This window comes from Lagopus muta, chromosome 2 (assembly GCF_023343835.1).
Source record: "Lagopus muta isolate bLagMut1 chromosome 2, bLagMut1 primary, whole genome shotgun sequence".
In the NCBI taxonomy this organism is placed as follows: Eukaryota; Metazoa; Chordata; class Aves; order Galliformes; family Phasianidae; genus Lagopus; species Lagopus muta.
In genome coordinates, this window is record NC_064434.1 from 42,772,249 (window position 1) to 42,787,452 (window position 15,204).

The following is a 15,204-nucleotide window of genomic DNA, read 5'->3' on the forward strand; positions in this document are numbered from 1 at the left end:
AACATTTATTTTTTCTTTAATGAGCAACTATTTTAGTAAATACTCTCCATAAAAGAAGTCTTTATTGTCTTGTATTGCCAGGGCTGCTGAGAAAATTATTGCCTTTAGCAGAAGTGATATATGTTGTACCTCAACACTGGAGCTACTAAATCAGTGTTAAATACATTGCATGACCGTATCCCTCCAGCATTCTGAGTAAAAGCACATCACAGAAAGATACCAGGCTAGTACAAAGCCTCTGACAGTTAAGATTTTTGGCAAGCAGAAACATACTGGAAACAATTCAAGACTGCAGAACTTTGGAAAAAAAAAAAAAAGAAAAAACAGTGAAGTTTCTGTTGAAACCAGTCAGTAAGTGATCAATACAGAACTGCAGAGTTAATACCCTATAAACTGGTTAGGAGGTAAGACCCACCCCGCCCCAGAATTTTCTCTAGTCTTCACAAACACTCCTCCTTCCCTGTTCCCCACTGGGATATATATATATTTTTTAAGTTACATTGGGTGCGAGCACAAAGCCCGGATTTTGGGTGGGTGCATGAAGGGAGGGCTCAGAGACTTCAGACAAAGCTTCCTACCTTCCCTTTACAGACATCGGCACCCACACGATCTGATCCTACTCTACTGAGGCCAACGAAAAAGGGACGAAGTTTTTATTCCCAAACAAAAGCGCAAGCTTATTTGAAACAGCCTCTAAAAAGCTCCTCGCTGCTTATTCGCACCGTGCAGCGTTACCAGCCCTTTTCACGAGGAGTTCTGAGGAACCCGTCCACGCATCGTGGACGAGCACCGCGCTGCCGCCCTCCCCCCAGCAGCTGGCGGAGCTCGGCCAGCACGGCGATGCCCGCAGCCAGCCCCGGGCCGCCCACCCTGCCGTGCCCCACCCGCACCTTGGGGGCTCGCAACAGCGAGACTGACCGCCCTCGGGCTCTAAGTCTCGTTTATTGTCAGGGGCCGCTCGGCTTTACTTGAGGGGTTTATCCCTCTTCTTTTCAGCGGGGAATCGATGCTCCTTCGCCACGCGGCGCTGTACAGAGGCGAAGCGCCCGCACCGCTCCCTCGAGGATCCCGCAGACAAAGGGGCGAGAGCCAACCTCTCCTCACAGCACCGAGCCCACCCGCCCGGCGCCGAGCTGCCTCTCCCCGCCCGAGCTCGCCCCGTTGGAGAGCCAGGAGGCTCTGGTCGGCGAGATGGCGGGCCCCTCCCGCAGGCTTCCCCGAAGGAGCACCCCGCCCCTCACCCGCTCCGGGAGGGTCCCCGCGAGGCCGCGCTGCCGTCTCCCGCGGCAAGGCTCACCTGCGTAGGTAGGAGGAGCGCCAGGAGCAGGAGCCCCAGGCCGAGCCGCGCCGCCAGCGCTGTCCCCACGGCCGTCCCCATACCCTTCTGCTGCTGTTCCGCTGCGTGCCACACCGATACTACTGCCGTCCCAACCGCTGCGACAGCGAACGAGACGGCTGAGCCGCGCCCGGGCTTTTTATAGCAGCGCGGGCTGCCGTCACGCCCCGCCGCCACCGCCTTCCCCGCCTCCTCCCCGCACCTCCGCCCCCGCCCTCCGGGCCCGGCCCTGCGCCGCCCGCGAAGTGCCGAGTGCGCCGCCACCGCGGCCGATGTCCGGCCTCGGGGCAGAGCTGTTTCCCTGGCTATGGGTACTGCAGGCAGAACGTGTGTGCCTTTGTCTTGGGCCCACCTCGTGCTCTGGCACTTGACCCCGGCGTGGGATCGAGTTGCAATTACTCGAGATAAATTCTTCTTATAAAGATCACGGAATCATAGAATCACTAAGGTTGGAAAAGGGCTCTAAGATCGCCTAGTCCAACCACCAGCCCATCCCCACCATGCCCATTAACCACGTCCCTCAGAGCCACACCCACACGTTTTTTGAGCACCTCCAGGGACCGTGACTCCACCACCTCCCCGGGCAGCCTGTGCCACTGCCTCACCACTCCTTCTGAGAAGAAATGGTTCATATCTCCAACCTGAACCTCCCCTGGTCCTATCACTACACAGGAGAAGCCGACTTCCACCTCACCACAACCCCGTTTTGGAGAGTTATAGAGAGTTATGAAGTCTGCTCTTCTCCAGACTGGACAGTCCCAGTTCCCTCAGAACATCAGGCTTTTCATTTAAAAACTGAGCTCACAGCTGAAGGAAGGACAGGTAGAGAAAGCTGTATTTCCAGATGATAGAAACAAGAGATGAAGGGTTGAGGAGATGAGGCTCGACCTTCCCCTTGGCTGTTGGGTGAGTGCCTTCCCACCAGTACTCAGGCTTCAGGACACAGCTCGCGGTTTCAGACACTCTTTGGATCTAAATATTTTATTGTTATCATTATTCCTCCAAGAGCAGGAAACCTGTGTAAGAAGTGGAATAGGAGGTTCTTCCAGTTGTAACCTGCACATAAGATTCTAGCTTCTGGCACACTGTAGCTGTATTGTGAATCCTCCCAGGTAGGTTCTGCCTCACTGAGTTGATGCAATCCTTACTCTACACCAAGATGAAAGGTCTTCAGAGTATTACACAAAGCACTCGTGAAGCACTCCTGGGGTAATGTTTCTCTGGTTTTTGGTGTGTGTTTGTTTTTAAAATCTCTGAACATATCGAGGCTCTAGCTCCTTACTATTAGAGGCATAGTCTGTACCAATCTTTGAAACTGAGGATCTTATGTTTCTGAGTGTTTGCTGGTTGTCTGCTTAAAGCTGATGATGAGAAGTTGGATTTTCATGATTCCAGATATCTGAATCCCCTATGGGAGCAGTCACGTGAATCACAGCAATGAAGTGAGGCCTTAGACTATTCTGACACCAGATCCCCATTCTGCTACTGCAGGAGATGCCAAAGGAATGTAACCTTGCTAGGGCTTTCCAACAGCCACAACAAAGACTATTCTAGCATAAAGCAGGCAGATAATTTCCTTTACAACCCCTCCCACCTTTTATTGGAGAAAAAGCAGTGATACAGCTGTTGCATGATCCCCCAGGGTTACAGCAGTAGCTGAGACACTTAGTCAAAGCAAAGACAGGTGGGAATGATGGAGTAGCAATCAGACAGCCTTTCGCATTCTCTCTACCCAGTGCATTTACCTGAGGTCTGGAAGTCAGTTTTAGTGAGGCTTGTGCAAAGGTCATGTGAGGTGACTTGAACATACAGAGCACTGTATCAATGCTAATTATCATTATACAGTATATTGCACTTCTGGTATTTTAACAAGCTACATTGGAAAAGGAGATATTTCTTCTTGCTAAAATGTTAGACAAGCTATTTGCTTAATGGTCTTTTAAAGAAATAAAATGCAGAGGTTTTAAAATATATGTCAGAAGTGATAAAATACTAAAATAAGGGAACTATGTAAAGGCTATGTTCTGAGGTCATATTTCTGAAATATTCCTGAAATACTCAGGCAAGTATGGCACATGTATTGGCAGCAAGGAAGAGGAACTCTCCAATGGATTCTGTTAAAGATTTATCTGACCAAGACACCAGGACACGATGTATGGATGTTTGTACAGAGATGAGAAATACTGAGTTTAGAACTGTACAAAGTGAAGTACTGCTATCTGGTGGCCAATAGGCACTTCTGATTTTTTTTTTTTTCTCTTAAGAGGTGATGTACTCTCTCAAAACACCCTCTGCTGTGTATTTTAAGAGGTTCCATGGTGCTGAGATGTGTTATTAGGTACCATTTTTAAACGCTCACTTTTCTGCTTCCTTTATGTTTTAAAGTCAGAAGAGCACTCAGCATCTCTCCTAATTAAACATGTCATATTTGGTGAGAACACATAACAAAGAGAAGGGCTAAAACTATTTCAATCTTTTGGGTTAAATAGAAATCAACTTGCATATTCTGCTGATGACTTTAAAGTTGGTTCAACTTTGCAATAGACATCATTTTCAATCTAGTGATCAGAAGCAAAATTTGCGTTACTTTGCATAAGATATTAGCAAACAGGATCCGCTGAAATAGGTATCAATAAACAGAAGTCATCCATAAAAGGAAATGGAGAAGAAGTCTCTGAAACTTAAAAGTAATGCATTTGAATCTGGACAAGCTTTAGGAAAATAAGTGTAGTCAGAGCACTGAATGGAATTCATGAGAACTAATTTTGACATAGCCATTAATTTTCTCTTGCCTTTATCTTCTGGTCTTGATCCATTTAAGCTTAAATATTTTAGGAGCATCAATTGCCAGGGAGAATCTCTGGATCCAGTGCTCCCAACCAGCTCTTCATTCTTTGGCTGTGTATAGATCGAAACTTTCTTCACATTATGGCACATCTCAGGCTCTTCATCCGTTTTAAGCTCATGCCAGAGTGCACTGCAGCTCTCAGTAGTCACCTGGGTCATAACTGTATTATTTTACTTAATCCCCAACTGTGAGCATGTGCTGATACTTTAGATCCTGATCATTTTACAAAGGAGAACTTGGAAGAGAGAAATGCAGCTTCCCAGTGTGCACTGTCTAGCCTGCATATGCTGATCTATGCTGACATCCTCTGGTGGTAGGCTTCTTTGTTGTCCATTTTTCCTGGATTTTGCCTTGAGAAACTCCCAGGTCAGTATTTACTAACATATAAGAACAGTATATTTTCCTTATCTAGGCTGGCTCTCTTGCTGCTGGTTTAGTGGGAAGGATCTATCTTGCCAGAGCATCAGATCTGCAGCCACATAATCAAATCTTCCCAGCTCTTTTGAAGCATCCTTCTTTACAAATGCATCTTCAGTAGCATTGCAGAACAAGTTTGAAATTCTGATTGGTTGAAACTAATTTTATAGATCTGGCCAATGCTGTTAGGTGTGCATCTTGATTTGAGCACTTGGAATATATTTTGAGGATTACTTCTTCCATTTGAGGGTTTACAGTCTGTTTTTTGGCATTGTTAGTAGAGATTTTAATGGAAGACAGGGTTGGTGGGACTGTAAATATCCACTTGGTGTTAACTTATGATTGCACTCAGTTATACATGTGTTCATAAATGGGCCTTTACTGGTATGATCCAAACCATCGCTGTAACAGGTTTCTCTTCTATGCCAAACTGAGACAAAAACAAACAAAAAAGCAAACAGAATCAGGCTGCTTAATTAGAGGTGTACAGTTATGGAAGTAAATTAATCTACAGTTTTCAGCCCTGGAATCCTAAGTCTAAAATAATGTCAACAATAAATGTTTAAGAATAGCAGCCCTAATACCAATGGATCTTATGACTTCCTGTTCAGTTCGCACAGTGGAGTGTGGATTCAGGTCTGCTTGAAAGCACACCTTTCTCTCTAAGTCAAATAAACTCTTGGGTGACATCAACACAAATAAACAGAAGGTAAGCCTGTTCTCTAGCCTTCAGACCAACTGACATGTCTAGCCACATACAAAATACTAAACTTTGCTAGGCTCCAGAAAAGAGCTGCTGAATCTAAACTGTCTGTTGTAAGGCAGTAGTCCACGGCCCAGGCCAATCCCTGAATCCTGCCTAGGAGTAGTTTGGTATCGTATTGCTAGGTATGGGATGAAACCAAGGCAGGGCTTTCCTTGAACTCATCAGGCTTACTGTTGGATAACAGGTCTAAAGACATGGAGCAAAAGTCATTTGCTCCATTTTCTCATTTAAGGTAAATTTAAAGGAAGAAGGGAAAATTCTGATGAACAGGCTGGAGCTGTTTATTTTATAAGACAAAACAAGAATGAATATGATTAAAAGATGCATAAATGAACAAGATATAGAAGATAGATCAGCTGTTCTTTCCATTTCGTCCTAGAAAAAGGGACCAGTTGGGGAATTGAAAAGATGGACAGCTGCATCGTTGATCATGCTAAGACTTCAGGTATCTTTTTAGATAGGAAATTCTTTACTGCGAGATATTAGACAAGGTACAGGGAGGGATAGAACATTTGTCAGTGAGAACATCCAGAGTTTAAATGGAAATTATTGCAGGAACACGCTTTAATGGAAGATAGATTTTCCTTCTGTGTAATTCACACATTCTCTTCATGCTTCTGGACCTGAATGCTGGACAAGATATCCTTGACTCCAAACAATATGATTGTTCTGACATTTCATCCATCCCCAATGCACTTTTATTTATATTATTTTCTTTATTTTTTATATATGTCAAAAGTGTATTGAAGTCTACAGATACATTTCTCTTTCCTGATGCAGTACTGCTTGTACATGCTACTGAGGGTAATGGCTCTGAGTCACAATGAAATGTGAAGTACTTTGAAAACAGCCTTTTTTTCTGCTTTTAAAAGCAAACCCAAGATAAAGCATTACAAAAAACAAACAAACAAACAAACAAAAACAAACAAGCAAACAAATAAATGCTTTTTAACTGTACACAGATGAGGGAACAATCTAAAATCTCTCTTTGGTGATTAATTATATTAAAGTTATTTGTGTGTGTATCTTGAATTAGGTGCTATCAATTAGAGAAGAGAACGCTACATTCTAAGTAGTAAAGCCATTAATCTGAGAAGAATACAGAGAAAACAGAAGTAAATAAATAATTCAAGCTAATTAACATTTGTTCATGGAATATGTAGTTGTTTTGGCTAATAAGTAAGTTTCAGATAACAAATGCTTAGCTGATTATTTTTCCTTCTTGTTGCATTTGCCACCTGATGTTAGCAGGAGCTAGATAAATCCTAGAGCTGCAATCAAAGCTAGTACAATCATGGTCACTGCAGAATGAATGAATTTCCACAAGCCTGTATTAAAAACCAGTACATTAGCTTTTTCTACAAAAACAAAGACATTGTATCTTATTACCAAACAAGGAAAGGAGGAAAAACATTTCTCATTGCAAACCTCTCACCAAACTGAGGAGTGGAAGAATTAGCAGTGAAACCATGAAGCCTTTAACCTGTGGGTAGCTGGACTGAATGCCAGGCTAACTAAAGAAAGCTGCTATTTTTCCTCCCTGATACTTAGCTACTGATGTAAAACTGATTTTCACTGTCCAGCAGCCTGTTAATTTCTAGTCTTGGTGGCTCACCGTGCTATGAATTATTAGGATGGCTTCTATCAGCTTCTTTAGTAGTGATTAAAGTAGTCAGCACTGCCTATCCTCTTTTTCTTTCTGATTATGGCTCAATGGGCATTCTAGTGTAAAAGAGAAATGGATTCTGTGTGCAGGGTGACACAGTGGCTGCAATAAAAAGTGACAGAAATTCGTAACACCGCTGCTATTGGAGGAGATAAAATGGCAACTCAAAGAGTCAGTAAGTAAAGGAGACAAGATTCAGCATACTCAGGGGCTTGAGACATTAAAGGAATCCTATAGAGGAAAAAAAAATCCCACAACATTTCATGGTAAAAATGGCACAGTATATGCTATGGGTAACTGCGTAGAACAGTGTGCCAACTGGAAAGGCAGCAGTGGAAGGACCAGAAAAAGAGTGTCTGCTGCAGGAAGGATCAGCTTTCAGAGATGTGTTTTAGAGAAAGAGGTGGTAAGATTATTTGGACATGGACTGGATGTAAACAACAAGTTAGAGGAATTGTCTCCAGACTGTGGACTAAGAGAAGAGAGTATCTATCAGTTGCAGTCGGTATGTAATACTGGAAGGGGTGAATTAGCGGTCAGGGAGATTTAGCTCATTATTTAAATGAATATGGACAAAGTTAAGGGTGGTGCTCACACCGGGACACTCTGTTTTCCCAGGACATATACATATGCATAGAACACCAGCTGTGTACCTTCAGTGCACCTTTAAATAAGCAGTGTGTTTTACAGGGTGTGTAGTTACAGCAAGGTGACTCTGAAGATAATTCTGCAGTGACAAGTAGTCTAGTGAGGTGAGCATTGTGTAGAGGTAGAGTTATAGCATTAGAGTATAATGGTACAGCTACAGCTACTAACAGGGCTAGGAAAGCTGTATGGTGGTCTCGACTTCAGTTTTAGATTCAACGAGTACCAACAGATCTGGTACTGCTGTCACTTGACTGACTTCACAGGAAAAGAAAGGAAACAAAAAATCCTGAGCAGTGGTGGAAGGATTCCTTGATTATAGACACAACATACAAGTTAAACGCTAGCAAGAATTTTCTCTGAGATATCAGAGTAAGAAGACTAATTTTTTTTATGGCTGAATGCTGTAGAATATATACGGAAGTGCACAAAATGAAAATGCTTTTGAGAAAAGCTTCTGTGTGTGCAGCTTGAGCCTGCAGAGCTTTGTCAGGGAGCCAATCACTGCCATCTAACGGTAAACTGGAGAAAGAGATAAATTGCACTGCAATCTTTACCCAGTCTGAGTGTTTTGGTTACAAAGATGGTTTGATGTAATTAAAGTAGAAGTCATTAACATTGCCTTTATTTTTTTCTTTTTGGTCATCAAAATGTGCACTTAATAACCTAGGTTGGGAGTTTCCAAGACCCCACACAGCTGGAGCGTAAATCTTAAGGATGAGGGTTTTCATGGCCCTTCTTACTGCAGCACAGAGGAACCTGGTGACAAGGCACGACACTGACGTTCCTTTGCAGCCCAGGGCAGAATGGATCCTGATGATAACCTTGGCAAGGTCTGGCATCATGGCAGAGACAAAGTAGTAACATGAAGTATTCCTAAGTAGAACAACTGCAGCAGTTGTTGTTGTAGCTAGACTGGGAGATGGAGCGAGTGTGACAGAGGTGATGTCCAGTTTGGAGCTGTGCAATGGGGAAATAAACCAGGTGCATGATGCCTGCTTTTGGCTGCCAAGTTACATTTTCTCTGTGAGTGAAGAGGGACCTGAGAGCAATAAAATTCACATTCTGAAGACTGTAAGTCTTACAGGAAAGGGTGTTGAGCAGTGACTTAATTGCATTCTGGATTTGAAATGGGCCTCTATATCATCATATTTGAAAGATATAGAAGATAAAGGCACTTCAGACAAGTTCTTTAATCCTACATGAGTCAAATCACATTTTAAGGCTCTGAAAAGAGCAGATTGAATGGAAAATTGGTTGTTGGTTTTTTGTTTTTTCATTTTGTTTTGTTTTGTTTTGTTTTGTTCTGTTTTTCCATTGGGGAGCTAGCAACTCTGCTCAGGGAATCTCTGTTGTTTAGAGATACATTTTCTGTTCTGACTCATATGTCACTATGAATGCAAGAAAGTGGCTTGTACTTGATTTTTTTCCTTGATAATGATGTATGTATATTTTAAGATGCATGGATGAAAAGTACAAAAAAACTAACAGCTGTATTCCCTACTGAGACTGGTCAGAATCTCTCTGACCTGGGCAATGGAACACTCAAAACAAAGATGTAAAGATATTTGCAGCTTCCTTTCCAATGAGGCTTTCAAGGAGGGAAATAACTTTCCAAAGAACTGCTTTGCTACAAAATATCCCTGACATAAAAACCTTTCCTTCAAAAATTTAATGGCAAAACTTACGCAGGTGTTAAAACTAAGCTATCAACTATAATGCCCATGCTAACTGCACAGCTGCCATGCAACAATACCCCCACACCACTTCCTATACTTGCTGATAACTTTCTAAGGGAGGATTGCTCTGCCAAGTGAGGTGAAGGGCATTTTAAAGTAGAAATTCAAAGGTGAAGTGCTTTTCCGTCTGCCAAAATTACCCCAAACTTTGCACAGCTCTTTGCATCAAGGCAAGATGCTGTTGGTTGGATGTGACTGCACTCTTGTACCCATCTGGTGTGGATAAGGAAAATCTCCCAAAGGCTGAGCAGCTGAAAAGTGGTCACAAGGAGAGGTGCGAGTGAGGTGTGGCAGAGGGATGGACCTGGCTAATGGCTGAGCTGCAAAGAGAAGGGATTATGGATAGCCATTGGTGGTGGAGGTGTGAAAAGGGAAATGCAGAGTAAAGGAAAGAAACGAATCTAAAGACGTGAGAATCCCAAGATATGGTGTGACTGGGATTAGATTGTCATTGTGCAAATGAATCAGCGGGCGAGAGACTTGGACATCTGCTGGAGGCATTTCTCTTGGGAGAGGTTTCCATTTCCCGTTTCCTGGCTTGGGAATGCAGGCAGAGGGGCAGAAAGCACACACTCTGGCCCTTAACACTGAAGTCCCTGTGGTTTGGTCGTGCGGTGGCAGAAAGCAGCTCTGGAAATGACAGATGAGAAAATCCAGCATCTTTGGTTTACATGGAGAGGTTTCGGGGCAGGAGGAGTACTCAGACCTAAATTAGTAATTTATTTCTGCACTTTCAGCAGTTGTTGTAAAGGGAAAATTATAGGTATGTTGTAAATATAATAAAAAATAAATATATGTGTATATATACACACACAGGAAAAATATATCATTCTGGGAAGGCTCTTCACTGGAGGGCGGTGGGCATGCAGCAGGCTGCCCAGGGCAGCGGGCACGGCCCCAAGTGCCAGAGTTCACAGAACGCTGGGACAGCACTCTCGACACGGGGTTTGATTTTGGGCGGTACGGTGTGGAGCTGCTTGGGTCTCATCCAACTTGGGATATTCTGTGATTCTATGACACCAAACGGGACGCGGTCCGTGCCAGCCTGGGTGCGACGGCAGATGGCCGAGGCCAGGCCTGTCTCTCGCGAGAGCAGCTCCGTTTCCAGACGGCTGAGGAGCCAGCGAAGCCGGGGGATCCTCCGAGTCCCTGACGCCCGGCGGGCCGTCAGGGCACAAAGAGGCGAAACGGCCCGCTCCCCGCCTTCCGCGGCAGCCGGCCGGGCCCCGGCAGAGGGCGCCGAGCGCGGGCTGAGGCGACTCCGCCTCCGGTCTGCCAGCAGCGGCGCAGGGACGGCGGCGGCGGGCCCGGGCCTGGGGCTCTGGGGTACTCAGGTAACCGCGGCGGCCTGCCCTGCTGCGAGGCTCCCTCCGGAACGGGGCGGCGCGTCGCCGAGGCCGCGGGGCGGAGGGAAGCGCGGGGCCGCCGTGACCCCCAGCGACAGAACGGGCCGCGGTCGGGCCTGGGCTGCGCGGCCTTCGCCGGGACGGCGGCCGAGGGCGGCTGTCAGCGACGGGGCCTGGGCCGAGGTGAGGGCCGCGCTGGGCCTGCCCTCAGCTGCGGCAGCCGCCCGCCTGGAGCAGTGTCTGCGGCCCTGCGCTGCGCTGCTGGGAGCTCCGCTCCGAGCTCAGCGCCGTCCCCGGGGCGGGTGGCGGCCGGGGAGCCGCCCTTGGCTCGGGGTTCGGCAGCTCCTGTGCCCCCGGGGCGGGTTTGGATCGGCGGTTTAAAATAACAGCGATCGCTTCAGAGAACTTTTAGCAATTTGTCCCCGGCTTGAGGAAAGGCGTTAAGTCTTCAGGGAGCGGCACACCGTCCTAAAATTTTCAATTGTATGCCTAGTAGTTGTAATTGCTGTGGTGTGAGCAGAGCCGTGGGGGTTGTGGCTATTTTTCTGCCACCAGTAGTCACGGACCTTTCACTACTGCGGCTGACTGCACAGGAATCCCGTTCTGCTTTCAGCAGAGTTCACTCTGGTATCAGGACAGGAGCACAACCTCTGGTGTCAAGCAGTACACACACAGCTGTACAAAAGCCAGCGTCACATCTGGCTAGAAAGGTGCCTCCAGCTGAGAGGTGGGCCTCAAAAGGAGCAGCACCAGGGCTGCTGGCCCCAGTCCTGTTGCGGTGTGCAGAGCTGAGCTGCTTCTGCTGGAGTATTGCGGTGGTGCTCATTCCCACTTGGAGCACTTTGCAGCCTTCCCTCAGCCAGCAGCAGCATGGTCTGAGCAGAGCCTGGAGTTTAGAAACCTTCAACTCTTGGGGTTTTACTTATGGTATCGAACAGGCTGCTTTCACCAAGGAGGAGTCATAGCAAGCATAACTCTCCCTTTGCTTTTTATGAAATATCACACAGAATCACAGAATGGCCCAGATTGGAAGGGACCTCAAGGCTCATGAATCTCCAATCCCCCTGCCACATGCAGGGCCACCAACCTCCACATTTAATACTAGACCAGGTTGCCCAGGAATCTGGCCTTGAACACCTCCAGGGACAGGGCTTCCACAACCTCTCTGGGCAGCCTGTTCCAGCACCTCACCACTCTCCTAGTAAAGAACTTCCCCCTGACATCCAACCTAAATCTTCCCTTGTATAATATATGAAATAGCTACCTGGCTGCTTCTTTTACGAATGGTGTGTTAAATGGAGGGAGCAAAATGCCACAGGTATGTTTAAACAGTTAATATTAAACTGCAGAAGAGGAACAGAGTATTCTATTCCATTGGGGGTTTCAGTGCTGGCTTCTGTCTGATACTTTACCTCTCGGTAGTGATGAGCAGTGTGTGAGAAAACACAGCAGGATGCCTACTGCGTTTAGATGGTGCACTGTGCAAGGGAACTAGATAACCATCTGTCTGTTTGTTTTAACTGTTGTGCTGTCCCTGGAGAAATCCTTCCGAGTAATCAAAGCGCTTGCTTGTTTTTAACTATGAATGCTTATTTCATTTTAGGGTGTACTATGACTGGCTTCAGGCTCCCCATCACTGTGTTTAGAAAACTGAATGTTTGGGTTGGACTGTGGGAGAAATTCCCCTCTAATAAACTCTTTCCCTCTTGGAGAAGAAGCATTTTCTGTAGCTGTCAGGCAAGCACAATAAATGACCGAAGATGGTTTAGCTTTTTCCCAGTAAAACTCTGCACACTAAGACTTTCTCCAGAGTATGTCTCAGTACTCTCTCTGCGGAACAAAAGTAGCAAAAGCTCTAAGAGAAACAGACAAACTGTACAGGAAGAGGAGGAGGAGGAGGAGGAGGCAGATGAACAAGAAAGTGATTTGGAAGATGAATTGGAAAATGACCCCAGCGTAGTAAAAGATTACAAAGATCTTGAAAAAGTGGTGCAGTCTCTACGATATGACGTGGTCATGAAAGCTGGCTTAGACATTGCAAGAAAGTAAGTATGAAAAAGAACCTGCTGGTGAGAGAGATGGCATGTAGATAACACTGGAGGTTTGATCCCCTTCATTGTTAGAATACCCACTTTTTAATATAGCTGTTTTGAGTTGGGATATCTGGGGTGTTGTTGTTTGTTTGGGGCATTTTCTATCAATTACCATGTGTTTAAAATGAAGAAAACGTACTAAGTAATGCAGAAAGATCTAATTTGAGACAGAGGGAATAAATAACATGCTATTTAATGGCTGTAGAAATAGATGAGGGTAAGGTCAATCTAACACACTGGGTCAGCCAGATATGTACACTCTACATCAATAAGCCTGATCTTGAACGTATAAAAGCCTTACATTGCAGTGTTGTTACTATAATCTGATCACTTACAAACAATTGAAGTGGCTGGTGCAGGACGGAGGACTTCATTTGTTGGGTGTTCAGGAGACAACTCTTCAGAAACAGCTTTTTGTTTCTTTTACCTATAGCACAGAGCACCCTCTGTCTACTATTTCATTTACCATCTGTGAAAGATTTCTTCCAGTTCAAGACTGTCCTGCCCTAAAATAAGTAATCCTTTATGTGCAAATTAGAGTTGTGGAAATATGCCTTGCATGTGAATGGTTTTCTTGTGTGTTTGCAAGTGAACAGTTGCATTTGTTCTGCTGCATACTGTCAATGCAATAAAACCTTGTTTTTCTTCAGTAAAGTAGAAGATGCATTCTACAATAATGAACTCAGGCTGAATGGAGAAAAACTATGGAAGAAAAGTAGAACTGTAAGACTCTTTAACATTTAAATATTTTAATACAGTACAAGAAAATAACTAAACTGTGAGCTCTTCTCCTTCCTTTTACTTGGGGCAGAAGAAGCAGCCACTAAATGGCTCTGCCATTTAGGTGAAGGGCATTGCTAACACCACTTCCAGCTTTCTGTGTGTGTGACTGCTATTCCTGGGGTACGGTGCTGCTCCCTAAGGCAGATGGGTGACCTGTGGTATTGAAATGGGCTGAAAGCAAGGAGAAGGCAGGTCGCAGCAAGGACAGAGCTTTATGTGTTGCTGAAGGAAGCGATGATAGATATGAGGTTGATGGATTAGGAGTGATTAAATCTGAGGTATTAGTGGAATAGGCACATGGTTAAAGTTTGATGATAGAAAGGGACTGAAACTGAGGTAGCCCAGGAAAGGTTATTTTGTCTGTGAGAGAGCACACAACACACACACAGCCAAAGGGTTGCAGGCTCAGCTGGCCATGTTCTTTCACAACAGAGCTCACCCAAATGGTGACCAGCATACCTCTACATTCCCTTCACGTGAGGGGGATCAGGTGGCATTACTATGGTGAAAAGGCAGGAAGAAGTTTTAGTTCCCATTCCCCTCAAGTTAGGGCTCGTTTTTAAAGGCATACTGCTGCTGTGGATTTTGCGAGGAGACACAGACTGTTGACCCATGCTGTTCTTTACAACAGTTTCAGGTGTTCTAGAAGAAGGAGGAGAATTTTGCATTTGGCTGCTTTGTGTCTGTATTGATAGAAGAAAATTGGCAGCAAACCCTATTTGGTAATAAACCTGTATGATAGCTTTTCCAGAGTTAGGCATTGGCTGTAATTCAGTAAGGGCAAAACTCCTGGCAGAGAAGGTCATGAGGAGACATTTGTTGCTTATTGCCAGGGCTCTCCTAAAAGCTCACAGTGGAAGGACGGCTCTGTAGTGGGTCTGGTGTAGCCTTCCCACTTCCTCCCCCCAGAGATTCAGGAGAACAGATGGCACGAAAGGAGCACCATTAATGTGGCCCCGACTGTGGGAATTTGTTTTCTCCAGAGAATGCTTACAATTGCTCATCTTCTCTTTCTATTTCCAGGTGAAAATTGGTGACACGCTGGATCTCTTAGTAGGTGAAGATAAAGAAACAGGAACTGCTGTAGTGATGCGGGTAGTCTTAAAAAAAGTATCTAACAAGACTGAGAGTGAAAAATACAGAGTAATTTTAAGACGTTGGAAAAACTTGAAGGTGCCCAAACAGGACGTACTGAAGTAGCGGGGGGATGCATGTGGCAGCATGACATTTGTTTTGCAGAAAACCATATTGTTTGTTGTTAAATACGAATTTTGGTTAAACAAAATGACAGTACCCTTTTTTAAGGGCTCGTGCTAGAAATATCTCCCTCTGCTGTGTACATCAATGCTCCTGTGGTAAATGCCTGTCACTTCTTGCAGTTAGTTTTGTTTCATGATACTGTGGGATAAAATACTCTGCCCTCCTATCTCCAGGCAGTTTCCTTACAGACGTTATATAAAATGACTCAATAAAGACAAATTTGATCACTGTTTAATTGCTGCCTGGTTTCTGTTAATCAGGTTATGTGAAAGCTGACGCCACAAGCAGCACTGCTTTCTTAGCTT

At 45.1% G+C, this 15,204-nt stretch overlaps 1 protein-coding gene across 3 annotated transcripts; it reads left to right on the top strand.

The window, feature by feature from the left end:
- Positions 1-10,463: 10,463 nt before the first annotated feature.
- Positions 10,464-15,134, top strand: MTRES1 (mitochondrial transcription rescue factor 1). 3 transcript variants are annotated; one of them, XM_048935706.1, is made up of 4 exons: positions 10,464-10,751; positions 12,367-12,808; positions 13,507-13,579; positions 14,663-15,134. In XM_048935706.1, the coding sequence occupies exons 2-4, from the start codon at positions 12,375-12,377 to the stop codon at positions 14,837-14,839; spliced, it is 684 nt and encodes a 227-aa protein (XP_048791663.1). In that variant the 5' UTR covers positions 10,464-10,751; positions 12,367-12,374; the 3' UTR covers positions 14,840-15,134. The 3 variants fall into 3 exon arrangements, with proteins under 3 accessions (XP_048791663.1, XP_048791664.1, XP_048791662.1); XM_048935707.1 differs by lacking the exon at positions 10,464-10,751 and adding an exon at positions 10,819-10,946; XM_048935705.1 differs by lacking the exon at positions 10,464-10,751 and having other exon boundaries at positions 10,973-12,808.
- The last annotated feature ends 70 nt before the right edge of the window (positions 15,135-15,204 follow it).